Consider the following 27,397-nt stretch of genomic DNA (forward strand, 5'->3'; position numbering starts at 1 on the left):
GAGCTTCACCCCCAGGCCCCCGTGGACTCCACGGAGAGATGGCAGGTTTGTGCCAACTATCAGGACTGGCCGCTGGAAGCAGACAGCTGGCTCTGGAGACTGGCTGTGGCAGGTGTGTTCTTCCCCCCGCTGCCCTCCCCTCTTCCCTGGGGATGGAGAGTGTGAGGCCAGAGGGAAACCCAGGTGCTATCCACAGACACCACAGACAGGGGCTGAGACGGGGAGGACTGTGAACTCTGTGCTCAGGTTCGCCCTCCCTGCCCCAGACTGTGGCTAAGGGAAGTTGTCTCTGGCTTGCCTGTACCTGCCTCCAACTAGGACCCGAAAGAAACCCAGATGTAAGGTCACAGCGACACCTTCTGGTACTGGAAAAAGAGGCAATTTAGAAATCACAAGCCGGCAAGGCATCAAGAGAATGAACCCACAAAGAAGAATTCACAGTCTTCTCAGTACATGTGGAACGTTGTCCAGTACAAATCAGTCGTAGGTATTTACAAAGATATCAATAATCATATCACTGTATCACTGTCACTGTCATCACTATTATCCTGTTGATCATCAATTTTCTCCAGCAGGCACAGTAACGTCTCCATTTGTCCTAGCCCTGAGATTTCAGCAGCCTCTCTTTACTCGTTCTTCCCAACGCATTGGAGGCTCTTTCAGGGTAAGAGAAATGAGACCCATCATTGTATTGTATTTGGCATATCTAATACACCACGGAGAGCTTGCAAGTCTCTGCCATGCAGGCAGGATGCTCTCGGTACCTTGCTAACCAATAATCATATAAATATTCAAATGAAATTAAGCATCTTTTTCCCGTTACAAAGCTATGACAAAAATCAACCCAAAAGCAAACAGTAAGAATCACACTATACAGAAGCAGAACAAGATTCTTCTGAAGAGCTCTTGGAACAATGAAGAAATAAATAAGATGTATGAACATTAACAAGAGACAAAGTGGAAAAAAAACTAGGGCACGAAGCAAGAAAAGTGAAGGGAGGGGCTGGAGCGATGACAAATGTAGGGCATTTGCCTTGCATGTGGCTGACCCAGTTTTGATTCCTGCATCCCATATGGTCCCCTGAGCACTGCCAGGAATAATTCCTGAGTGCAGAGACATGAGTAGCCCATGTGCATAGCCGTGTGTGACCCTGAAAGCCAAAAAAAAAATTACAGGAATGAGGGAAGACCAAAGCAATACAGGCCTACCCTTAAAAAAAGAAAAGAAAAAATAACATAGTCTCAAATAATTAATTGGAGCTCACATGTGAAGAATCTAGAAATGGAAAGAGTCAAACACTAGCAGAAGGAAATGATAGGAACTTGATCATAAACAAAAATTAAGATGACATAGGAGCCCAAAGAATTTGAATCTCATTCCTAAAATGTCTGGTGGATGGAATGGCAGAGAGAAGTTGTCATCTCATGCATGCTTCTTTTTCTAGAAACTCATAAATGGCAAAGTAAGGGTCTTTCACTGCAGATTTCTGAGATATTCTCTCTTTATGTCTTTCATTATTTTTTTCTTGTCTCTTTTTGATTTTGGAACACACCCAGCGGTGCTCAGGGCATACTCTGGATTCTGTGCTCTCAGAAGTCATTTCTGGCAATACGTAGCTCTGGCCCTTATTTGCATTTTTTTTTTTTTTTTGCTTTTTTGGGTCACACCTGGCAATACACAGGGATTACTCCGGCTCGTGCACTCAGGAATTACTCCTGGTGGTGCTAAGGGGACCATATGGGATGCTGGGAATTGAACCCGGGTTGGTCATGTTTAAGGCAAACACCCTACCCGCTGTGCTATCGCTCCAGCAGCCCCTTCTTTGCTTTTTAACATAGGTTTTTGCACAGAAGATGAAAGACAGGGTCTACTGACACCAGCCACTTCTGATCTGCCTGTAAATTCATCTGACAAGAGACATTTCACAGCAGAGGAAAATGTGAATTTCATTTTCTTGTGTTTTGTTCACTAGTGTTATAATGGGTCTCAGTGAGATGAGAGCTCAGATGGACACAGGGAGGACACGATGTAAAGAATGGAAACATCACTGACCACACATGACAAGGAATAAGTTTTGTAACAGAAAATTAATAACAAATTGGGAAATGCTCTAAATCAGCAGACATATTATTGTAGATTTTAAAATGGTAGAAAAAAAATTACAGTAAGCCAAGAAAGCCAGGAGGAAGCCAGTCTAATTTCCAGACTTAGCAATTTATAAGAAATTTCCACCAATCCCAGGCACATAAACAGAAAAACAAAATTGGTTTTGACAAAGTAAAATTCTTAGCGATGATAGAAAACACAAGATTAATAAGCTTAAAAATGAATAAGGGGCTGGAGCAATAGCACAACTCTTGGGCGTTCGCCTTTCACGCGGCCGACCCGAATTTGATTCCTCTGCCCCTCTCAGAGAGCCCGGTATTGAGCCCGAGCGGCAGGGCCTGGCAAGCTACCCGTGTGTATTGGATATGCCAAAAAAAAAAGTAACAATAAGTCAATGAGAGACGTTACTGGTGCCCGCTTGAACAAATTGATGAGCAACGGGATGACAGAAAATGAATAAACTGAACTTCATCGACATTTAAAAGTCACATTTTGAGCAAGATGCTTTTCGCGGCAAGTGATCCCTATTCCACAGTTTTCCATCGTTCCGACTTTGTCTTACTGAGAATGATATTATCCCAACGGGGCTACACCTGCCGTGGAAATGAAATGTCCCAGAGGGGACTCCTCACTGGGCAAAGTCCACTCGACATCCAGCTGCAGAATCAGTGTTTCTCATGTTGGATTTCAGCAGTTGGTCCGGGCTCATACTGTCCCTGATGACTCACTCACTGAGGGTCTTCCGGTCACTCCCAGTGGGGTCGTTCCTGAGACTCCAGGTCACACTGACGATCAGGGCACTGTCCCTCCGAGGGGTGAGCTGCGCGCCCGGGACTGTCTCGGCTCGCGGGGGGACCAAAAGGCAAAGCCCTGGGCAGCCCCGCCTTGGCCTTCCCGAGGCCGAGCATCCCCCACCCGGCCCCGCCCTGGGTCGTCCCGGCGGCTCCCCCCCACCGCCCCTGCTCGGTTCCGCTGCCCCCCCAGGACGGGCCCGCTCCCCCCGCCCCAGCGGTGCCTTGGCCCCGACCCAGCCTGACCTGGATCCCTCCAGCCCGCACCTCTTCCCGGAAGCAAACTGGGGTTTCCAGGTCCCTCCCGCGAGTGAGGAGAAGGGTAGGAGCACTCTGCTGCTCCGCGGACAGTGCTCCAAAAATCCAGGGCCTGACCTGGTCAGAGAGGGGCCTAGGTGGGGTGTGAGAGCTGGGGTCAGGGCGGGTCAGGGCGGGTCAGGGCGGGGTCAGGGCGCGGCAGGGCGGGGTCAGGGCGGATCAGCACAGCGCAGGAGAGAGCCATGTCTGACCAAGAGGAGGGGATGAGAGAGCTCAGGTGTTAGGGTCGGGGGCGGCGGCAGGGTGGGGTCAGAGGTCAGGGGTCGGGGCCAGGGCTGTGGCCGCTCTGGCCCCGGGCGCGGAGGGGCCAGCAGGAAGTCCCGCCCCCGCAGCCGGCGGCCCAGCAGGACGGGGGCGCCCGGGGCGGGTGGGCAGACGGGCGCGGGCGGGGCGCAGCCGGCAGTGGGCTGGCCCGGCCACCTCCTCCTGTCTCCTCTTGGGCCCGTCCTCGGGCGGGACCGGCCACCGCGTCACGTGGTTGGGGCACCGGCCAGGCCCGGCCACGCCCCGCGGCCCCCGCGACGGGGCGGGGAGGCGGGACCCCGGGACCGCCCTGGGCACGAGGCTGGTGTCCGGGCCGGGGTCCGGGGCCGCTGCGGGCAGGGGCCTGTGGCCCCCACATCCCCTCCGCCTCTTCCCGCACTGCCGCTCCCCGCGCTCCGCTGTCCGGTTCCCGCTGCCCAGGCCCGAGCTGCCCGGCCCCCGGGACTGGCGGCGCTGCCCCTGGCCGTCCCGCTGGGGGTGGACAGGCCGACGGAGAGGAGACGGGCCTCCCTGCTCACTGGGCATCGGGCTGTCTCCGCGGTAGCGGGAGCCCAGGGGCACAGGGGAGATCCCTGGCGGCCGGGACGCCGAGGGAGGCCGCGGACACGCCGGCCAGTCTGCAGTGACGGGCAGTCGTCCCTGGGGCGGGGCTCGCTGATGCCCCCGGGTGTCTCCCACCCACTGCCTTAAAGAGTGAGTTGTTTCTCGGGTCCTAGCAGCCAGGCTGGCAGGGGCACAGGGTTAAAGGATAAAGACCCCCTGGGGCTGGAGTGATAGCACAGCAGGGAGGGCTTTACCTTTCATGTGGCAGACCAGGGTTCATGGTCCCCTGAGCACTGCCAGGAATAATTCCTGACTCCAGAGCCAGGAGTAACCCCTGTGCATCACCAGACGTGACCCAAGAAGCAAAGAAAAAAAAAGGGGGATTGAACCCCCAGGTCCTCAAGGCTGGGACAGTCTGTGTGCGCCTTTCTGCCTGTGACCTGTCCCCTCCTCCTGCATTGTCCTCACTCCTCACCTGACTCTGCTCACCTTCCTTCCTCGTCCCTGTGCCTTTCCCCAACACAGGGTGCCCCCAAGATGCCATTGTTCGTCCTGCCCCCCAGGTGCAGTGTCAGCTCGCTCCGTGTCACCTCACACCAGGGCTTCCCTCAGTGTCCCTGCAATCCTGGGTGTCAGACAGAGGCTGGAACCTGGGTGCAGGGGCAGACGCTGGTGTCCTGGGGTCTGTGCTCACCACATGTCCATTGGACAGCTGCATGGACACTTAAAGACGAGCATGGGTCTCAGGAGTCTAGCTCTCTGTCCTGGATCTGGGTGGGTGTTCCCACAGGTTTGGGAGGGGCAGTGACCCGGGGCTGGATCTTTGGTACATACAGAGACCCACAGGCATCTGCTCTATGCTGGGTCCCACTTGGGACCCACTGCGGACTGGGGGTGGCTTGACCCACCTCATGTGTCTCCATCTAGTCAGAGCAGGAGCTCCCCCTGAGGGTGAGCAGGGCTGACACTGTTGGAGCGCGGTAGTCAGGTGGGCAGGCCCCCGTGGGCGTGGGTCAGCTTGTGGACGCAAGAGTTTGGTCCCTGGCAGTGTGGGGAGAAGTTTCCAGGTGTGTGAGTGAGAAGGTGGAATGTCTCATCCCTCATGGTCAGAACACAGGACATCCTGCACGCATGTCTCCTCTGACCAGTGATTTTGTGCAGTTTTAAACAGCCGAGTACCAAGAAGGAAGTGAGAGACATGAGAGAGCACGAGAGCAGTTTGGTCATAAGGCGGGTCAAGGGCCAGGATGGAGCCAGGGTTCTGCATACGCAAGGGATTGTCCAGCCTCCTGGGGCCTCCAGCCCTCCGAGACCCTCCCTGCAATAGTGGGTGTGTGCTGAGTTGTGATTAAAGCCGCCCCTGGTCTCCAGAGAGAAGAGCTGACAGGAAGGGAGAATCATGTGGGTGGCGCAGACAAGGCAGTGCTGGGGTCAGATGATGGTGTAGAGGCTCAAGCTGGAGTTTGCAGAAGATGACGACTGTCACCTTCCCTCCTGTAGGAAGTCTCACGCCCCCGAGGATTACCGGGTGTTTTGGGGAAGTACCCATCTCTACCAGGACACCCCATATGCCAGGAGGGTGGCCATGAGCCGCGTTATCATCCATCCAGACTTTGGGACGCTCCTCGTTTTGCAACAGACATGGACATGTTACAGCTGCACCAGCCTGTGAACTTCACCCCGACAGCGTCCCTGCCTGCCTGCCAACCCCTGGCATGGAGCTGCCCCTTGGCACATTTTATTGGATAACTTGCCGGGAAGCTGCCCGAGGACAGTGAGTGGCTATGGGAGAGGCGTGGGTGTGGGTGGGAGACGGGGAAGGGATTTTGGCTCATCTGTGACAATCTCTAGTTATCATGAGGCAAACGCCCTACCCGCTGTGCTATCGCTCCAGCTCCCCAGATGCCTTTATTTCTAAGGTCATTATTTCGTACATTGCTTCTCTTCAAAGGTGCTTCAGGCATTTCACACAGACCATATCTTCCGGAAATGGGTACAACAGCATCCCAGACTCCCACCTGTCTCAGTGGCAGGAACACTTCCTTCCTCATAACCAGCCCCCAACAATACATGCACATGCACACACACACACACACACACACACACAAACACACACACACACACACACATGCAGACACACTCGTACTCTCACTCAGTCATACAAGCTTATGCTGCATTTGTCTTGAGGTCTAGGAGCATGCCACAGACTTATCACTAGTTTCAGACAATCAGCTTCTGACTTTTATGGGTTTAGCTGTGACCAGGTAGCCTCACCACCAGTGCTCAAATGCCAGCCCACCATCACAAACATTCTTATGCCCGTTACTCCCTCTCCCCTTCTCCTTTCTCTCTAGCAGCTTCCTTGTTTTCACTGGGTCTGTACGTTAGTGTTGTCATTTCTTGGTGATTGCTTGCCTTAGTAAATCATCTTCTACATTTGAGCGAAATCTGTTGATAATTGTCTTTGGACAGATACTTAGTAGTGGTACTTTTGGATCATATGGAATTTCCATATTAATTTTCTTAAGAACGGCGTATTGTTATTCATAGTAACTACACCAATTTTATTCCCAGTAACAGAGCCCTAGAGTTCCTTTTCTCCACATCCTTGCCAACATTCATTTTCTCTTTTAACCATTTTCCCAACTATGAGCCATTTTCCTAATCATAAGTAACATTGACTTTTTTTTTTTTTTTGCTTTTTGGGTCACACCCAGCGATGCTCAGGGGTTACTCCTGGCTTTGCACTGAGGAATTACTCCTGGCGGTGCTTGGGGGACCATATGGGATGCCGGGGATCGAACCCGGGTCGGCCGCGTGCAAGGCAAACGCCCTACCCGCTGTGCTATCACTCCGGCCCCAACATTGACTTTTTTTATGTGCCTGTGGACCATCTTCAAGGAAGTGTTTGTTTATGTCCTTTGTGTAATTTTTATTGTGTTTTTTTCTGTTGTTTGGTTATGTGAGTTAGTATAATCTGGATATTAATCCTTTGTTAGATGTTTAATGATCAAATAGCTTTTGCCTGTTAGTTGCGTTTTTGTTTGTTTGTTTGTTTTTGTTTCCATGGTAGTTTCCATTTAGTTTTATGTTTCCATTTTATTTTTATGTTGTTCCATTCTGTTGGATTACATTGGGTTGTCCTTGCTCCTCCTGGAGGGAGCTTAGATTTATTGAGTTACTCCCACAAGAGTGCCCTGAGGCACACCCAGTTCCATCAGGCACTGGTAATCCTATAGTGCTTTACTCTTTCCTGTCTGTCATTTGAATGGTTTATTTAGCAATGTCCTTTTTGTTAGACACAGGAAGACAGTTCATGCTATGCTTTGTAATATGGGAGTTAATTGACTCCAAAATAATATTTACTCCTGGGCATCCATATTTACTTGACTTCAGCCTCAGTTGTCCCTAGTTCCTAGCACACCAAGATCAGGGTCCCAACGAAGGGACTGGATAGACCCAGGGCCACCTGTAAGCTACCCTGGCATCGGAAAGGGACAAACTATGTGCCATATCACCGTACCACTGTCATCGCGTTGATCGTTGATTTGCTAGAGCGGGCCCAGAACGTCTCCATTCGTCCTAGCCCTGAGATATTAGCAGCCTTTCTTTGCTCGTCCATCCCAATGGTGCTGCATTAGAGGATCTTCAGGGTCAGGGGAATGGGACCCATCATTGTTACTGTTTTTTTCATATGAATATGCCACGGGGAGCTTGCCAGGATCTCCCTTGCGGGCAGGAAACTTGCCAGGTTCTCGAGAGGGAGAACTAGGGTATAAGGAGCTTCTGGGAGCTTGGTTTTCTAGTCTCTGGATGTTGGCCATTGATGGGATTACACAGCAGCTGGGGGCAGTTTCTGTGTGTGACTGCCCACCAGCGGCAAAATGGGGGATCTGGGTGGAAGAGGTCCAGTCCCGGTCCGAACAGGCTTGAAGATCTCAGCCCCGGGTACCGCACACCTGGGTTCCTCTGCCAGTTCCTTCATGCGTGAGGCTCTTCCTTTCTTGTGGAGTTTGGCCTTGAGTATGGCTGTGGTTCAAGTGTCATATGAAGTATAATAAATTAAAATCATGGTCATGGAGTAGATTCTGTCATGACTCAAAAAGAAGTAACTGAATAAGGATGCTGCTGGGGTTAGGAAAGACTAGCCTGGCCTGAAGACTGTGGTCTGGAATATATAGGGCGATGTCTCCAGGAAGAGACATCCTGTAAGCTTAATATATCTCTTATTGTGTTCATACAAAAATGACTAGAAATATTATAAGAAGTAATTTACTATGATTGTTTAAATGGATTACTAGGGCCTGGAGCAATAGTACACCCGGTAGGGTGTTTGCATTGCATGCGGCTGACCCGGGTTCAATTCCCAGCATCCCATATGGTCCCCTGAGCACTGCCAGGGGTGATTCCTGAGTGCAGAGCCAGGAGTAACCCCTGTGTATCGCCAGGTGTGACCCCCTCACCCCCAAAAAAGAAAGAAATGGATTACTAGATGAAGAAAGGAGAAAGCAACACACAGCTATCCTAGTAATCTGGAGCACTGAACCCTCAGATGAGATTTTGTCATCTCATCTGAGGGTTTAAGTCCTAGGAGACTTGAGTTAAAGTCTCCTAGGACTTCCCTTTAATGACTGGCTTTACATCTGTTTGTTGTTATGACAATGCTCAACCCCACCTATGTGTACCCCCACCCTTCATGATTTCTATAATACTATACTGTAAGGAGAAAGAGGAGACTAGAAGGATGACAAGGAATACAAGGACGAGGACTGGAAGTAGAGGACCTTGAGGTTGATGAGGAGACTAGGATGATGGAACTATGATGACTGGGACTACGACCAAAACTACAACTACGCTTGTGCAGTAAGGAGAGAGATCAGACTCCGATGGGGAGGAGAGAAAAATAAACTGACTACCGACAAGCCTGGGCCTCAGTTCCCTTTTCCTTCGTCCATCCCTCGCCATCGTCTAGCCTGGGGAGGCAGCTCTCGGCCACCAAACTCTTGAGTCCCACATGCGTGCCCACTCCTTTATTTGGAAACTCACGCCATTCATGTATTCTGGATTGCTTTTCCCTGACCGTTGGAGTTGAGTCTGAATTTATCCCTCGTGTTGAAATCCCCGAATATACCTACTAAGTTTTCTCCTGTGTGTTTTATAGACAAGCACTTCTCTGTATGTGTTTCTCTCTGAGTTTCGGCCACATCAAGAGGTGTTCAGGGGTACTTCTCACTCTGTGGGGCTTAGGGTGTCATTCCTGAAGTGTTAGGGGACCTGCAGCGTTGGATAGCGACCTTTCACTCCTGCATGCAGAACATGTGCTCAGCTCTTTGACCCAACAATCTCTCTGACCCAAGACCCTGATGTTCAGGCAATATCTCCAGATATTCTCCCAGCCGCATGCTGTGTGATTTGTTGTCCACACAACTTCCTGAGAGTTTGCCGTATGACTGGTGCCACCATTCCCCTCCTCTGCACCTTCCCACCCGTACTTAGAAGTCCACATCCCCCACCTAATTCTCAGGCTTTCTGTGGTGTTGGCTCTCACCCCTCTGCCTGATTCCTTGCAGTATCCCACACATATCTTCCATTTCGGGGCCACTTTATTTGGTTTTACGTCCTGCAGCAACAGGTTGGACTAGCTTCAGAATCTTAGATGATGAATGAGAAATATGTCAGCTGCAGCGATACTTATCTTTCTCTCTCTCCAAGAGTACATAACTCACACAAAGGCGGAGTGAAAGTGCGCCTCTGAGAAAGACCAGCTGACCCCCTACTGGAATCAGCGTCCCACATGCAGAGAACTTTGATGTACCCCTGATCCATAGCTATTTCTCTGTCCGACTAATTGTGTCCTGAGTACATTAAAGAATAGTGAGAGAGAAAAAGCTTATTGCTGGGATTGCTTGGTAAATTTATGGGGTATTTTGATTGTGACCAATGAGATCTCATTCTTTTTATTTTATAAATCTAATTTTCCATTTATAATAGATTTGTATGACCCACCAAGTTAAAAAAAAAAAGCCAGGAGTAGCTTGTTGATTGTTTCCCCTTTCTCTCTCTTTTTTTTTTAATTCTTTTATTGATTCACCATGTGGAAAGTTACAAAGCTTTCAGGTTAAAGTCTCAGTTATACAATGCTCAAACACCCATCCCTTCACCAGTGCACATATTCCATCACCAAGAATCACGATATGCCTCCCCCCTTCCCCCCACGTCCCCAGCCACCCACCCTGCATGTGTAACTGGTAAATTTCATTTTACTTTCACTTTACTTTGATTATATTCAATATTTAAACAAAAAAATTCACTATTATTGATTTGGAGTTTCTCCCCTCTAAAGTCGATCTGCTGAAAAGAAAGCATTTGGTAATTTGTTTTCCACTGCTGAGAATGAAGAGATATGAGGTCAGGAGGCCGCACTAGCAGCAGCATAGTTTTGAATTTCTGTATTTTAGTATTTTAGTAACTAAGTCCAGAGAAATGTCTGCCAGGAATTGCAACATTGTAAGCTTGTACCTCCAGCTACTTTATATTCCACATATGAGTGCGATCTTTCTATGTCTGTCTCTTTCTTTCTGACTCATTTCACTCAGCATGATACTTTCCATGTTGATCCACTTATATGCAAATTTCATGACTTCATGTTTCCTGACAGCTACGTAGTATTCCATTGTGTAAATATACCAGAGTTTCTTTAGCCAATCATCTGTTTTCAGACACTCTGGTTTTTTCCATATTGTGGCTATTGTAAACAGAGCGGCAATGAACATGGAAATGCAGATGTCATCTCTACTATACCTTTTTGCCTCTCCGGGATATATTCCCAGGAGTGGTATTGCTGGGTTAAATGGGAGCTCAATTTCTAACTTTTTGAGAATCGTCCATATTGTTTTCCAAAAGGGCTGAACGAGTCGGCATTCCCACCAGCAGTGAAGGAGAGTCCCTTTCTCCCCACATCCACGCCAACACCAGTTGCTTTTGATTTTTGGGATGTGGGCCAGTCTCTGTGGTGTGAGATGATATCTCATTGTTGTTTTGATCTGCATCTCCCTGATGATTAGTGATGTTGAACATTTTCTCATGTGCCTCTCAGCCATTCGGATTTCTTCTTTGGAAAAGTTTCTGTTCATTTCATCAGCCCATTTTTTGATTGGGTTGGCAGTTTTCTTCTTGTGGAGTTCAACCAGTGCATTGTATATCCTTGTTATCAACCCTTTATCTGATGGGTACTGCATAAATATCCTTTCCCATTCTGTAGACTGTCTTTGTATTTTGGTCATTGTCCTTTTGAGTTGCAGAAGCTTCTTAGTTTGAGATAGTCCCATTTATTTATCTTTGTTTTCACTTGCTTGGCCAGTGGTGTGTCAGCTTTGAAGATACCTTTGGCTTCAATGTCGTGGAGGGTTTTGCCGACCTTGTCTTCAATGTACCTTAGGGATTCTGGTCTGATGTTGAGGTCTTTAATCCATTTTGATCTGATTTTTGTACATGGTGATAGATGGAGGTCTAAGCCCATTTTTTTTCATGTAGCTGTCCAGTTTTGCCAGCACAATTTGTTAAACATGCTTTCCTTGCTCCACTTCACATTTCTTGCTCCCTTATCAAAGATTAGATGATCATATATTTGGGGGTGTATGTCAGAGTATTCAACCCTATTCCATTGGTCTGCCGCTCTGCCTTTGTTCCAATACCATGCTGTTTTAATGACTACCGCTTTGTAGTAGAGTTGGAAGTTGGGGAGGTTGATTCCTCCCATTTTCTTTTCCCCAAGGATTGCTTTAGCTATTCGTGGGGGCTTATTGTTCCATATGAATTTCAGGAGAGCTTGCTCCATTTCTTTGATGAATGTCAAGGGTATCCCTATAGGGATCGCATTGAATTTGTACAATGCTTTGGGGAGAATTGCCATTTTGACAATATTAATTCTTCCAATCCATGAACAGGGGATGTCTTTCCATTTCCTTGTGTCCTTTTTTATTTCCTGAAGTAGTGTTTTATAGTTTTCATTATACAAGTCCTTTACCTCCTTTGTTAAGCTGATTCCGAGGTACTTGATTTTTTGAGGCACAATTGTGAACGGGATTGCTTTTCTCAGGTCACTTTCTTCTCTCTCATTATTTGCATATAGGAAAGCCATGGACTTTTGGGTATTGATTCTATAGTCTGAAACTTTACTATATAACTCTATTGTTTCTAGGAGTTTCTTGGTATAGGTTTTAGGATTCTCTAGGTATAGTATCATATCATCTGCGAATAGTGAGAGCTTGATTTCTTCCTTTCCTACCTGAATGCCCTTAATATCTTTTTCTTGCCTAATCGCTATTGCAAGTACTTCCAGTACTATATTGAACAGAAGTGGAGAGAGTGGGCATCCTTGTCTCGTCCCTGTTCTCAGAGGGAAGGCTCTTAGTTTTTCCCCATTGAGGACAATGCTTGCCATAGGCTTGTGATAAATGGCTTTGACTATATTGAGGAAGGTCCCTTCTATACCCATTTTGGCGAGTGTTTTCATCATAAATGGATGCTGGATCTTGTCAAATGCTTTCTCTGCATCTATTGATATGATTATATGATTTTTATCTTTTGTTGATATGATGGATTATGTTGATTGATTTCTGGATGTTAAACCATCCTTGCATCCCCGGGATGAATCCCACTTGGTTGTGGTGTATGATCTTTTTGATGAGTTGTTGAATTCTATTTGCTAATATTTTGTTGAGGATCTTTGCATCTGTGTTCATCAGGGATATTGGCCTGTAGTTTTCTTTTTTTGCTTTTGGTATTAGGGAGATATGAGCCTCATAGAAACTGTTCGGGAGGGTTGCTGTTTCTTCAATTTCCTGGAAAAGCTTGAGAAGGACTGGCAAAAGGTCCTCTTTAAATGTTTGGAAGAACTCGCTAGTGAATCAATCTGGACCTGGGCTTTTGTTTTTGGGAAGAATTTTGATTACCATTTCAATTTCCTTGATGTTAATTGGACTATTCAGGTACTCCAGGTCTTCTTGGTTCAGCCTTGGGAGATTATAGGAGTCGAGGAATTTATCCATTTCTTCTAGGTTCTCTTGTTTCGTGGCATAGAGATTTTTAAAGTAGTCTCTGATGATCTTTTGAATTTCATTGGTTTCTGTTGTGATGTCCCCCTTTTCATTTCTGATTCGGCTTATAAGGGTTCTCTCTCTCTCTTTCTTTGTGAGTCTTGCTAGTGGTTTATCAATCTTGTTTATTTTCTCGAAGAACCAGCTCTTGGTTTCATTGATCTTCCGGATTGTCTTCTGGGTTTCCATGTCGTTAATTTCTGCTCTAAGTTTTATTATCTCTTTCCTTCTGCCGGGTTTGGGCTCCTTTTGTTGGTCCTTTTCTAATGTCTTGAGCTGTGAAGTCAAGTTATTTATGTGGGCCCTTTCTTCCTTCCTGAGATATGCTTACAGAGCTATAAATTTTCCCCTTAAAACGGTTTTAGCTGCGTCCCACAGGTTCTGGTAGCTCGTGTCTTCATTCTCATTGGTTTCTAGGTACCTTTTGATTTCTTCCTTGATTTCCTTCCTGACCCATTCATTGTTCAATATCGAGCTATTTAATTTCCAGGTGTTTGATTTGGTTTTCTGCATCTGTCCACGATTAAGTTTTATCTTCAGTGCATCATGGTCTGAAAAGATAGCTGGTACAATGTCTATCTTTTTTATTCTGTTGAGGTATGCTGTGTGGCCTAGCGCATGGTCTATTCTGGAAAATGTTCCATGTGCACTGGAAAAGAATGTGTATTCCTTTTTTGGGGGATATAAAGCCCTGTATAGATCTATTAGCCCTCTCTCTTCTATTTCTTCCTTCAAAGCCAGTATTTCCTTGGTGAGTTTTAATCTTCTTGATCTGTCCAGAGGAGACAGTGCTGTGTTGAAGTCTCCAACTACGATTGTGTTGCTCGAGATGTCCTTCTTAAGGTCTCTTAGCAGCTGTTGTAGGTATTTAGCTGGTCCCTCATTGGGTGCGTAGACATTTAGGAGTGTGATTTCTTCCTGATGTACACATCCCGTGATTAATAAAAAGTGGCCTTCACTATCCCTTCTAATCTTTTTCAACCTGAAGTCTATGTTGTCCGATACTAGTAACGCCACCCCAGCTTTCTTGAGGGAGTTGTTTGCTTGCAGGATTGTTTTCCATCCTTTGACTTTGAGTCTGTGTTTGTTCTGGCTATTCAGATGTGTTTCTTGCAGGCAGCAGAATGTTGGGTTGAGTCTTTGAATCCATTTTGCCAGTCTGTGTCTCTTAATTGGTTAATTCCGACCATTGACATTAAGGGAGATTATTTTTATGGGATTTTGCGCCATCTTTGTGCAAGGGTTTGTTGTGCTTGTAGTGGTTGTTCTTGTCTTACAATAGCCCCTTTAGTGCTTCTTTTAGGTTTGGTTTTGAGTCTGTGAAGTACCTGAGCTATTGTTTATCCCCAAAGTAGTGTATGATTCCTTCTAATTTGAATGAAAGTTTAGCCGGATAAAGTATTCTTGGTGAAGCGTTGATTTCATTGAGTTTTTTCACTATATCCCACCATTGCCTTCGAGCGTGGAGGGTTTCCTCTGATAGATCTGCTGTGAGTCTAAGGGGTGCTCCTTTGTATGCGATTTCCTTCTTGGACCTTGCTGCTTGCAGTATTGTGTCTCTGTGAGCGATGTCCATCATTGTAACTATGATATGTCTTGGGGTTTTTCTGTTAGGATCTCTTTTAGCTGGCATTCTTCGGGTGCCTTGAATCTGGATGCCCGCATTGTCCAGCTGTGGGAAGTTTTCCGCAATGATTTGTTTGACTGTGTCTTTTTCGTTGGGGTTGGTTCCCTGTGGTTCTGGTAGTCCAATGATTCTAATGTTGTTCCTCTTGAAATCATCCCCTAGGACTCTGATTCTGGCTAGAGCTATTTTGAGGTCTCTTGCCATGGTTTGTTGTTGCCTGTAGGCCTCTTGCAGCTCATCTTCAAGCATACTGATTCTGTCTTCGGCTACAGTCATCCTATTGTTGAGGGCAGCCAGAGAGTTTTTGATTTTATGTACGGAATCCTTCATTTCTTTTTGAAGGTTTTTAATTTCTGCTCTCATTTCTTCCCGTATTTTGTCGGCTGTCTGTTGTATTGTTTCCACCAGGTCCTCCTTGAAGTTGTCCATCTTTGCATTGAGTTCATTGAACATGTTGAAGATTTCAACTCTGAATTCTTTCTCAGAGAGGTCAAGTTTGTAGGAAGCGCCCATTGAGGTTTCCGGACTCCTTTGATCGTCCTCTGCTTGCACTGGGGATTTTCGCTGTTTCTTCATGTTGTTGTTGTGGTATGAAAGAGGGCCTTGAAGATGAGTATCCCTGTTTCCTCTTGTTGCGAAAAAGGATTGTGGATAGGCTCAGTTAATAGTGGTTGCCTTTTTACTTGTAGAACCTGGTCTACTGAGATGTTTCCTTCAATTCTTATGTGAAGTCTTGTGTTTTATTGTCCTACTGCTTGCGAATAGCTAGGATGTTAGTCTTGGATAGGATGTTGAGAAAATTATCTGCTGCCGCGTGAGCGTTGGCCACTGGTAATGTGGCCACGCCCACTTTCCTTAGGCCACGCCCCTGCCGATTAGGCCACGCCCCTTCCCCACAACCCGGCAGTGGTCAACGGGGGTGGCAGTCCCGAGGAGAGGGAAGCGCGGAGTGCTCAGGGCCGCGGAGCAGGCTGGGTCCAGAAGGGTGGGTCGAGGGAGCATCACAGACCTTTGCCGGAAGACAGAATGGCAGTGGCGCTTGGGGTCGGCGTGCCGGCTACTCGGCCGGCAGTCCAGAGGAGAGGGAAGCTCGGGGTGCTTCCCCCTTTCTCCTCTAAGTCCCTTTGTAACCTGTCTGTTAATGCTGGAACATCCTCAACCCAGAGCCTTTATCTCTCTACTCTTCCATGCAAGAATTTTTTACACAGTAACCTTTCTCTGGCTTATTTTTTCTTAAGATTTTTGTCTTATGTTCTTATTATTATTGTTATTTTTAAAAAATGAATCACTGTGAGATACAGTTACAGACTTAGAAACTTTTGTGATTATGTTTCAGTCATACAATGATCGAGTACCTATTCCTCCACCAGTGGCCATTCTCCACCACCAATGTTAGCAGTATCCCTCTCCCCCACCCCCCCCTCCGGCTCTGTGGCAGGTGCATTCCCTTTTCCTCTCTCTCTCCTTTTGGGTGTTATTTTCGAAACACAGGTAGTAAGTGGCTATAGTCTACTTTCAGCACATATCTCCCATCCCGAGCGCGCCCTCCAACCATCATTCACTTAGTGCTCCCTTCTTAATCCCAGCTGCCTTTTCTTCTGTAAGGAAGAACTAGTCATCTGTTCTCGGACACTTGGGTTGTTTCCAGATTCTGGCTATTGTAAACAGTGTGGCAATAAACATACAAGTGCATATGTCATTTATACTGGTTTTTTGTTTGTTTGTTTTTGCATCTCCGGGATATAGTCCCAGAAGTGCTATTGCTGCGTCAAATGGGAGCTCAAGTTCTAGTTTTTTGAGAATCTCCATATTGTTTTCTGAAAAGGCTGAAGCAGTGGCATTCCCACCAGCAGTGAAGAAGAGTCCCTTTCTCCCCACATCCACACTAACGCCAGTTGCTTTTGGATGTGGGCCAGTCTCTGTGGTGTGAGATGATATCTCATTGTTGTTTTGATCTGCTTCTCCCTGATGATTAGTGATGAAGATCCTTTTTACATGTGCCTTTTAGCCATCCGGATTTCTTCTTTGAGAAAGTTTCTATTCATTTCATCGCCCCATTTTCTGATGGGGTTGGATGTTTTCTTCTTGTAGAGTTCAACCAGTGCCTTGTGTATCCTTGATATTAATCTCCTATCAGAAGGGTATTGGATGAATATCCTGTCCCATTCTGTAGACAGTCTTTGTATTCCTGTCACTTTAGTTTAAGATGGGCCTTTTTGCTTATTTCTGGTTCCACTTGTTTGGTCAGTGGCGTTTCATCTTTGAAGATACCTTTAGCTTCAACGTCGTAGAGGGTTTTGCCTACCTTTTCTTCAATGTACCTTATGGATTCTGGTCTGATGTTGAGGTCTTTAATCCATTTTTTAAATTTTTTTATGAATCAACAGGAGATACAGTTACAGATTCACAGACTTTCATGCTTACATTTCAGTCATACAACGATTGGGTACCATCCCTCCACCAGTGCCCATTCTCCACCATCAATGTTCCCAGTATCCTCCCAACACCCCCCTCACCTCTGTGGCAGGTGAATTTCCTTTTACTCTATCTCTTCTTTAGGGTGTGTGGTCTGCAATGCAGGTATTAAGTGGCCATCATGTTCGGTCTATAGTTTACTTTCAGCACATATCTCTCATCCCGAGTGGGTCCTCCATGCATCCTTTACTGGGTGGTCCCTTCTCTATCTGAGCTACATTTTCCCCCAGCATGTGAGGCCGGTTTCCAAGCAATGGAGAAATCCTTCTGTCCTTGCCTCTACTATCCTTGGTTGTTAGTCTCCCATTTTGTTACTTTATGTTCCACAAGTGAGTGCAGTCCTTTTATGTCTGTCCCACTCTTCTGACTCATTTCACTGAGCATGATACTCTTGTATCCATGTTTATCCACTTGTACGCAAATTTCATAACTTCACCTTTCCTAACAGCTGCATAGTATTCCATTGTGTAGATGTACCAAAAGTTCTTTAGCCAGTCATCTGTTCTTAGACACTTGGGTTTTTCCCAGATTAGATGTCATTTCTCTCTCTCTCTTTTTTTGCTTTTTGGGTCACACCCGGCGATGCACAGGGGTTACTCCTGGCTCCTGGACTCAGGAATCACTCCTGGCGGTGCTCAGGGGACCATATGGATGCTGGGAATCGACCCGGGTCGACCGCATGCAAGGCAAATGCCTTACCCGCTGTGCTATCGCTCCAGCCCCCACTAGATGTCATTTCTTCTATACGTTTTTGTATCTTGAGGATATATTCCCAGAAGTGGCATTGCTGGGTCAAATGGGAGCTCAATTTCTAATGTTTCTGAGAAATGTCCATACTGTTTTCCAAAAGGGCTGAACCAATAGGCATTCCCACTAGCAGTGAAGGAGAGTCCCCTTCTCCCCATATCTTCGTCAACACCTTCTGATTCTTATCTCTACTATCTTTAGGTGTTAGTCTTGTTAGTCTCTTATTATGTTACTTTATATTCCACAAATGAGTATAGCCATTCTATGTCCCTTATCAAAGATTAAATAATCATATATTTGAGGGTGTTCCTATATTTAAGGATATTCAACCCAATTCCATTGGTCTGTGGATTTGTCTTTGTTACAATACCATGCTGTTTTAATTATTACAGTTTTGTAGTACAGTTTGAGGTTGGAGAAGGTGATGCCTCCCATCTTCTTTTTCCGAAAAATTGCCTTAGCTGTTCGTGGGCGTTTGTTGATCTATATAAATTTCAGGAGTCTTTGATCAATTTCTTTGAAGAATGTCATGGGTATCCTTATAAGGATTGCATTGAATCTGTATGATGATTTGGGGAGTGTTGCCATTTTGACAATGCTAATTCTCCCAATCCATGAGCCATGAGCGGGGGATGTGTTTCCATTTTCTCGTGTCCTGTTTTATTTCTTGAAGTAGTGTTTTGTAGGGGTTTTTTTTATTTTATTTTTTTTAATTTATTTTTTATTTTATTTTTATTTATTTATTTATTTATTTTTCTTTTCTTTTATTTATTTATTTATTTATTTATTTTTTTTTAATTTATTTTATTGAATCACCAAGAGGAAAGTTACAAAGTTCTCAGGCTTATATCTCAGTTACACAATGCTCAAACACCCATCCCTTAACCAGTGCCCATATTTCACCACCAATAAAAACAAAAACAAAAGCAAAAACAAAACAAACAAAGAAACAAAAGAAAAAACAGTATACATCCCACCCCTCACCCCCCAACCCACCCCCTAGGTGAGTGATAATTTCACTTCCTTTTCTCTTTACCTTGATTACATTCCAGATTTCAACACATAACTCACTATTGTTGTTAGAGTTTCAAAACAGACTCACTATTTTTGTTGAAATTTATCCCCTAAGAATACAGCTCTATTAATAGGGAAATATTTGATAATAAGTTTTCCACTGATGAGAATGAAGAGATAAAATGTCGCGCGGCCGCGGTAGCGGCCGCGCGGTTTACACAGATATTTATTTATTTTTTTTGTAGGGTTTTTTTTTACTTGATTTTCTGAGGCATGATTGTGAACAGGATTGTTTTTTTCATATCAATTTCTTCTCTTTCATTGTTTGCGTATAGGAAAGCCATGGACATTAGGTATTAATTTTATAGCCTGTGACTTTATCATACAAGTCTATTGTTTCTAGGAGCTTCTTGGTACAGGCTATAGGGTTCTCTAAGTAGTATATCATCTGCAAAGGAAGAGCTTGATTTCATCCTTTCCTGTCTGGATACCCTTAATATCTTTTTTTTTCTTTTTTGAAGTAGAACAAGTTTTATTTGGAGGAGTTTTGAAGGGAAGGAGGAAGAGAAAAGTGGGAGAGTGAAGAGTAAGAGATTCAGAGAGTAACATGCTCAAGAGAGAACGCAGCTTCTCCAAGGGCGGAGAGAGCCCCAACACACATCCCAGCATTATATAGGAAAGCATGAACGTGCTCATCTCAAGAGGGGAGATGCGGGCAACACATGTGCTCAGGCACCACATGTGCTCGGCCACGCAGGCACAAGCAGGGCACGGGCTTGGACAGCATATGCGCCTAATATCTTTTTTTGCCTAACTTCTATTGCAAGTACTTCTAGTACTATATTGTATGGAAGTGGCAAGAGTGGGCATCCTTGTCTTGTCCCTGATCTTAGGGGTAGGCTTTTAGTTTTTCCCAATTGAGGATAACGCTTGCCGTGGGCTTGTGGTAGATGCTTTTGACTATATTGAAAAAAGTCCCTTCAATTCCTATTTTGGTGAGAATTTTCATCACAAATGGGTGCTGGACCTTGTCAAATGCTTTCTCTGCATCTATTATGTGATCATATGGTTTTTATCTTTTCTTTTATTGATATGATGGATTATGTTGATTAATATTTTTAAATTTTTTATTGAATCACCATGTTACAAAGCTTTCAGGCTTAAGTCTCAGTTGTACAATGTTCAAACACCCATCCCTTCACCAGTGCACATATTCCACCACCAAGAACCACAGTAAACCTCCCCCCATCCCCCACATCCCCAGCCCCCCACCCCGCCTGTGTAGCTGATTAATTTCACTTTACTTTCTCTTTACTTTGATTACATTCAATATTTCAACAAAAACCTCACTATTATTGTTTGGAGTTTTCCCTCCCAAAGTCAGACCTGCTGGAAAGGAAGCATTTGATAATTTGTTTTCCATTGCTGAGAATGAAGAGTTATGCGGTCGTGTGGCTACAATAGCGGCCACAAAATTTTGGATTTCTGTATTTTGGTATTTTATTAAGTAATTCCAGAGAAATTTCTGCCAGAAGTTGCGTTATTGCAAACTCGTACCTCTCTGCTACTTTATATTCCACAAATGAGTGCAGTCTTTCTTTGTCTGTCTCTTTCATTCTGACTCATTTCACTCAACATGAAACTTTCCATGTTGATCCCACTTATATGCAAATTTCATGACTTCATGTTTTCTAACAGCTGCATAGTATTCCATTGTGTAGATGTACCAACGTTTCTTTAACCAGTCATCTGTTTTTGGGCACTCCGGTTTTTTCCAGATTGTGGCTATTGTAAACAGTGCTGCAACGAACATAGAAATGCAAATGTCATTTCTACCATACCTTTTTGCCTCTTTTTCTGGGGTATATTCCCAGGAGTGGTATTGCTGGGTCAAATGGGAGCTCAATTTCTAATTTTTTGAGAATCGTCCATAATGTTTTCTAAAAGGGCTGATCATGTCGGCATTCCCACCAGCTGTGAAGAAGATCCCTTTCTCCCCACAACCTCGCCAACACTGATTGCTTTTGTTTTTTGGGATGTGGGCCCATCTCTGTGGTGTGAGATGGTTTCTCATTGTTGTTTTGATTTTGATATGCATCTCCTTGATGATTAGTGATGTCGAGCATTTTCTCATGTGCCTCTCAGCCATTCGGATTTCTTCTTCAGGGAAGTTTCTGTTCATTTCCTCACCCCATTTTTTGACTGGGTCAGCTTTTTTTTTTCTTGTGGAGTTCACCAGTGCCTTGTATATCCTTGATATCATCCACTTATCGGATGGGTATTGGGTAAATATCCTTTCCCATTCTGTAGGCTGTCATTGTACTTTGGTCACTGTATCTTTTGAGGTGCAGAAGCTTCTTAGTTTAAGGTAGTCCCATTTATTTATCTGTGTTTTCACTTGCTTGGCCAGTGGCATGTCAGCTTTGAAGATCCCGTTGGCTACAATGTCGTGGAGGGTTTTGCCTACCTTGTCTTCAGTGTACCTTAGGGATTCTGGTCTGATGTTGATGTCTTTAATCCATTTTGTTCTGCCTTTTGTACATGGTGATAGGTGGAGATCTGAGTCCATTTATTTGCATATAGCTGTCCAGATTTACCAGCACAATTTGTTAAACATGCTTTCCTTGCTCCACTTCACATTTCTTGCTCCCTTATCAAAGATTAGATGATCATATATTTGGGGTGGTGTGTCAGAATATTCAACCCTGTTCCATTGGTCTGCAGCTCTGCCTTTGTTCCAATACCATGCCATTTTAATTACTACCGCTTTGTGGTAGAGTTTGAAATTGGGGAAGTTGATTCCTCCCATTTTCTTTTTCCCAAGATTTGATTTAGCTATTCGTGGGTGCTTATTGTTCCATATGACTTTTGGGAGTGCTTGCTCCATTTCTTTTAAGAATGTCAAGGGTATTTTTATAGGGATCGCATTGAATTTGTACAATGCTTAGGGGAGTATTGCCTTTTTGATAATATTAATTCTTCCAATCCATGAGCAGGGGATGTCTTTCCATTTTCTCGTGTCCTCTTTTATTTCCTGAAGTAGAGTTTTGTAATTTTCATTATACAAGTCCTTTACCTCCTTGGTTTAGTTGATTCCGAGGTATTTGATCGTTTGAGGTACAATTGTGAACGGGATTGCTTTTATCATGTTGCTTTCTTCTCTCTCATTATTTGCTATAGGAAAGCCATGGGCTTTTGGGTGTTGATTTTATAGCCTGCAACTTTACTATACAAGTCTATTGTTTCTAAGAGCTTCTTGGTAGAGGTTTTAGGGTTCTCTAAGTATAGTTTCATATTGTCTGCAAATAGTGAGAGTTTGATTTCTTCCTTTCCTACCTGAATGCGCTTAATACCTTTTTCTTGCCTAACCACTATTGCAAGTACTTCCAGTACTATATTGAACAGGAGTGGAGAGAGTGGGCATCGTTGTCTTGTCCCTGATCTCAGAGGGAAGGCTTAGTTTTTCCCCATTGAGGATGATGCTTGCCATAGGCTTGTGGTAGATTGCTTTAACTATATTGAGGAAAGCCCCTTCTATACCCATTTTGGCGAGAGTTTTTATCATAAACGGGTTTGGATCTTGTCGAATACTTTCTCTGTATTTATTGATATGATCATATGGTTCTTCTCTTTTGTTGATATGATGGATTATGTTGATTTATTTCTGGATGTTAGATCATCCTTGCATCCCCGGGATGAATCCCACTTGGTTGTGGTGTATGATCATTTTGATGAGTTGTTGAATTCTGTTTGCTAATATCTTGTTGAGAATCTTTGCATACGTGTTCATCAGAGATATTGGCCTGTAGTTTTCTTTTTTTGTGGTGTCTTTGTTTTCTTTTGGTATTAAGGAGATATGAGCCTCCTAGAAATTGTTTGGGAGGGTTTCTGTTTTTTCAGTTACCTGGAAAAGCTTGAGAAGAACTGGCCACAGGTCCTCCTTAAATGTTTGGAAGAATTCGCTAGTGAATCCGTCTGGACCTGGGCTTTCATTTTTGGGAAGAATTTTGATTACCATTTAAATTTCCTTGATATTAATAGGACTGTTCAAGTATTCCTGGTCTTCGTGGTTTAGTCTTGGGAGATTGTAGGAATCCAGGAATTTATCCATTTCTTCTAGGGTCTCTCTTTCATGTCATACAGCTTTTCAAAGTACTCTCTAATAATCTTTTAAATTTCTTTGTTTTCTGTAGTGATGTCCCCCCTTTTCATTTCTGATTCTGTTTATAAGGGTTCTCTCTCTTTGTTTGTGAGTCTTGCTAATGGTTTATCAATCTTGTTCACTTTCTCGAAGAACCAGCTCTTGGTTTCACTGATCTTTCGAATTGTCTTTTGGTTTTCCATGTCGTTAATTTCTGCCCTTAGTTTTATTATCTCTTTTCTTCTGCCTGGTTTGGGCTCCTTTTGTTGGTCCTTTTCTAAGATCTTAAGCTGTGAAGTCAAGTTATTTAGGTGAGCCCTTTCTTTCTTCCTGAAAAAATGCTTGTAGAACTATATATTTTCCCCTTAACATGTCTTTAGCTGCATCCCACAGGTTCTGGTAGCTCGTGTCTTCATTCTCTTTGTTTCAAGGTACCTTTTGATTTCTTCTTTGATTTTTCTTCTTGACCCATTCATTGTTCAACATTGAGTTGTTTAATTTTCAGGTGTGTGATTTGGTTTTCTGCATCTGTATGTGGTTAACTTCTATCTTCAGTGCATCATGGTCTGAAAAGATAACTGATACAATGTCTATCTTCCTGATTCTGTTGAGGTATGTTGTGTGCCCCAGCACATGGTCTATTCTGGAATATTTTCCATGTGCACTGGAAAAGAATGTGTATTCCCTTTTATGGGATATAAAGCCCTGTATAGATCTATCAGCCCTTTCTCTTCTATTTCTTCCTTCAAAGCCAGTATTTCCTTGGTGGGTTTTAATCTTCTTGATCTGTCCAGGGGTGATAGGGCAGTGTTGAAGTCTCCAATTAGTATTGTGTTGCTGGAGATGTCCGTCTTAAGGTCTGTTAGCAGTTGTTGTATGAATTTGGCTGGTCCCTCACTGAATGCATACACGTTTAGGAGTATGATTTCTTCCTCCTGTACATATCCCTTGATTAATAAAAAATTGCCTTCCCTATCCTTTCTAATCTTTTTCATCCTGAAATCTATGTTATCCGGTACTAGTAAGGCCAGCCCAGCTTTTTTGAAAGAGTTGTTTGCTTGCAGGATTGTTTTCCATGCCTTGACTTTGAGTCAGTGTTTGTTCTGGTTATTCAGATGCATTTCTTCCAGGCAGCAAAATGTTGGGTTCAGTCTCTGAATCCATTTTGCCACTCTGTGTCTCTTAATTGGTGAATTTAGACCATTGACATTAAGAGAGATTATTGTTATAAGATTTTGCGCCATCTTTGCATAAGGGTTTGTTGTGCTTGTAGGGGTTCTTCTTGTCTTACAATAACCTGTTTAGTCCTTCTTTTTGGGTTGGTTTTGAGTCTATGAAGTTCCTGAGCTGTTGTTTATCCCCAAAATGGTGTATCATTCCTTCAACTTTGAATGAGAGTTTAGCCGGATAAAATATTCTTGGTGAAGCGTTCATTTCATTGAGTTTTTTCCACTATATCCCACCATTGCATTCGGGCTTGCAGGGTTTCCTCTGATAGATCTGCAGTGAATCTAAGGGGTGCTCCTTTGTATGCAATATCCTTCTTCGACCTTGATGCTTGCAGTATAGTTTCTCTATGTGTGACGTCCATCATTGTAACTATGATATGTCTTGGGGTTTTTCTGTTAGGGTCTCTTTTAGCTGGAACCCTTCGGGATGCCTGCATTCTTCAGCTCTGGGAACTTTTCAGCAATGATTTTTTTGACTGTGGCTTTTTCTTTGGGATTGGTTGCCTGTCCTTCTGGTATTCCGATGATTCTTAATGTTCTTAATGTTGTTCCTCTTGAAATCATGCCCTAGGACTCTGAGTCGCCCTAGAGCTATTTTGAGGTTCCTTCCCATTGTTTGTTGTTGCCTGCAGCTCATCTTCAAGCTCACTGATTCTGTCTTCTGCTGCAGTCATTTTATTGTTGAGGGTGGCCACAGAGTTTTTGATTTCATCTGCCGAATCCTTCATTTCTTTTTGTAGGTTTTTTATTTCTGCTCTCATTTCTTCCCGTATTTTGTCGGCTGTCTGTTTACTGTTTCTGTCAGGTTCTCCTTTAAGCTGTCAATCTTTCCATTGAGTTCATTGAACAGCTTTAGGATTTCACCTCTGAATTCTTTATCAGAGAGCTCAAGTTTGCAGGAAGTGCCTATTGAGGTTTCTGGAGTTCTTTCATCATCCTCTCCTTGCGGTGGGGATCGGCGCTGTTTCTTCATGTTGTTGTGATAGTATGGAAGAGGGACCTTCAAAATCCGTATCCCTGTTCCCTCTTGTTGCGAAAAAGGATTGTGGATGGGCTCGGTCAATGGTACTTGCCTTTTTATTTTCCCCTTCTAGAACATGGCCTCCTATTCAGATGTTCCTCTAATCCTTATGTGAAGCGTTGTGTTTTATTGTCCTACTGTTTACGGATAGCTAGGACATGACATAGGTAATGAAGGCTGAGATGAAACAATATATTGATGGATTTTAGGAGAATATCTTCAGCCTGAAAAGAGGCCATGCCCACTTTTGCTTAGGCAACGCCCCCTGATGATTAGGCCACGCCCCTTTCCCCCACAATAGCACACACCTGTGCCAGAAGAGACAATGGCTGTGGCGCTTGGGGTCGGCAGTCCGGGGTGGGGGAGGGACGGCTGGGGTGCTCGGGGTCTAAGGCGCAGGCCGGGACCTGATTGACTTATTCTTTTTTTTTTCAAAGATGTTTACTTTATTATTTATTTATCTATTTATTTATTTGCCTTTTGGGGCACACCTGGCGATGCACTGGGGTCACTCCTGGCTCATGCATTCAGGAATTACCCCTGGCGGTGCTCAAAGGACCATATGGGATGCGGGGATTCAAACTTGGGTCCGCCACGTGCAAGGCAAATGCCCTGCCCGCTGTTCTATCACTCCAGCCCCCTGATTGGCTTCTTAATGTTAAACCATCCTTGCATCCCTGGGATGAATCCCACTTGGTCATGGTGTATGATCTTTTTGATGAGTTGTTGGATTCTATTTGCTAATATTTTGTTGAGGATGTTCGAATCTGTGCTCATGTGTTCATCTACAGGGTATGGATATTTTCTCTTTTTGAGATGTCTCTGTTTGCTTTTGGTATTAGGGTGATATGTGCCTCATAGAAACTGCTTGGGAGTGTTTTTGTTTCTTCAATTTCCTGGAAAAGCTTGAAAAGAACTGGCAATAGGTCCCCTTTAAATGTTTGGAAGAAATCGCTAGTGTATCCATTTGATTCTGGGGTTTTGTTTTGGGGAAGACTTTTGATTACTTGTTTCAATTTCCTTGATAGTAATAGGTCTATTTAGGTATTTCAAATCTTCTTGGCTCAGCCTTGGGAGTTTTTAGGAATCCAGGAGTTTATCTATGTCTTCTGGGTCCCCTTGTTTTGTGCCATACAGACTTTCAGACTCATCTCTGACGATCTTTTGAATGTCTTTGGTTTCTGCTTTGATGTCCCCATTTTCATTTCTGTTTCGGTTTATTGGGGTTCTCTCTCTCTCTTTCTTTGTGATTCTTGCTAGTGGTTTGTCAACCTTGTTTATTTTGTCAAAGAACCAGCTCTTGATTTCATTGATCTTTCGGATTGATTTTTGGGTTTTTGCGTCGTTACTTTCTGCTCTAAGTCTTATTATTTTTTTCCTCTGCCTGGTTTGGACTCCTTTTGTTGGTCCTTTTCTGAAATCTTGAGGTTTGAAGTCAAGTTATTTATGTGGGCCCTTTCTTCCTTCCTGATAAATGCTTGCAGAACTATAAATTTTCCCCTAACACTGCTTTAGCTGTGTCCCACAAGTTCTGGTAACTCGTGTCTTCATTTTCGTTTATTTCCAGGTATCTTGTTTTCTTCCTTGATTTTCTCCCTGACCCACTCACTGTTCAACATTGTGTTGTCTAATTTCCAAGTGTTTGATTTGATTCTCTGCATCTGGTTGTGATTAACTTCTATCTTTTGTGCATCGTGGTCTGAAAAGATAGTTGACACAATATCTGTCTTTCTGATTCTATTGAGGTCTGTTTTGTGGTCCAGCACATGGTCTATCTTGTAAAATGTCCCATGTGCATTGGAAAAGAATGTGTATTGACATTTTGGGGGGTGGAAAGCCCTGTATACATCTATTAGCTCTATCTTTCATTTCTTCCTTCAGAGCCAGTACTTCCTTGCTGAGTTTTAATCTTGTTAATCTACCCTGAGGTTATAATGCGATGTTTAGTCTCCAACTACTATTGTGTTTCTACCAAAGTCCTCCTTGAAGTCTGTTAACAGTTGTTTTAAGTATTTAGCTGGC

At 44.3% G+C, this 27,397-nt stretch overlaps 1 protein-coding gene across 1 annotated transcript in view; it reads right to left on the reverse strand.

Annotated features, from left to right (window-relative positions):
* Positions 1-3,465: 3,465 nt before the first annotated feature.
* The window catches only part of LOC129401670 (NUT family member 2G-like), a 36,283-nt gene continuing 12,351 nt past the window's right edge, over positions 3,466-27,397 (reverse strand). Inside the window, exon 8 of the mRNA XM_055124407.1 lies at positions 3,466-3,951. Within this exon, the coding sequence (XP_054980382.1) occupies positions 3,466-3,951 (486 nt within the window). The remainder of the gene's footprint in view (positions 3,952-27,397) is intronic.

This window comes from Sorex araneus, chromosome 2, assembly GCF_027595985.1.
Source record: "Sorex araneus isolate mSorAra2 chromosome 2, mSorAra2.pri, whole genome shotgun sequence".
Taxonomy (NCBI): Eukaryota; Metazoa; Chordata; class Mammalia; order Eulipotyphla; family Soricidae; genus Sorex; species Sorex araneus.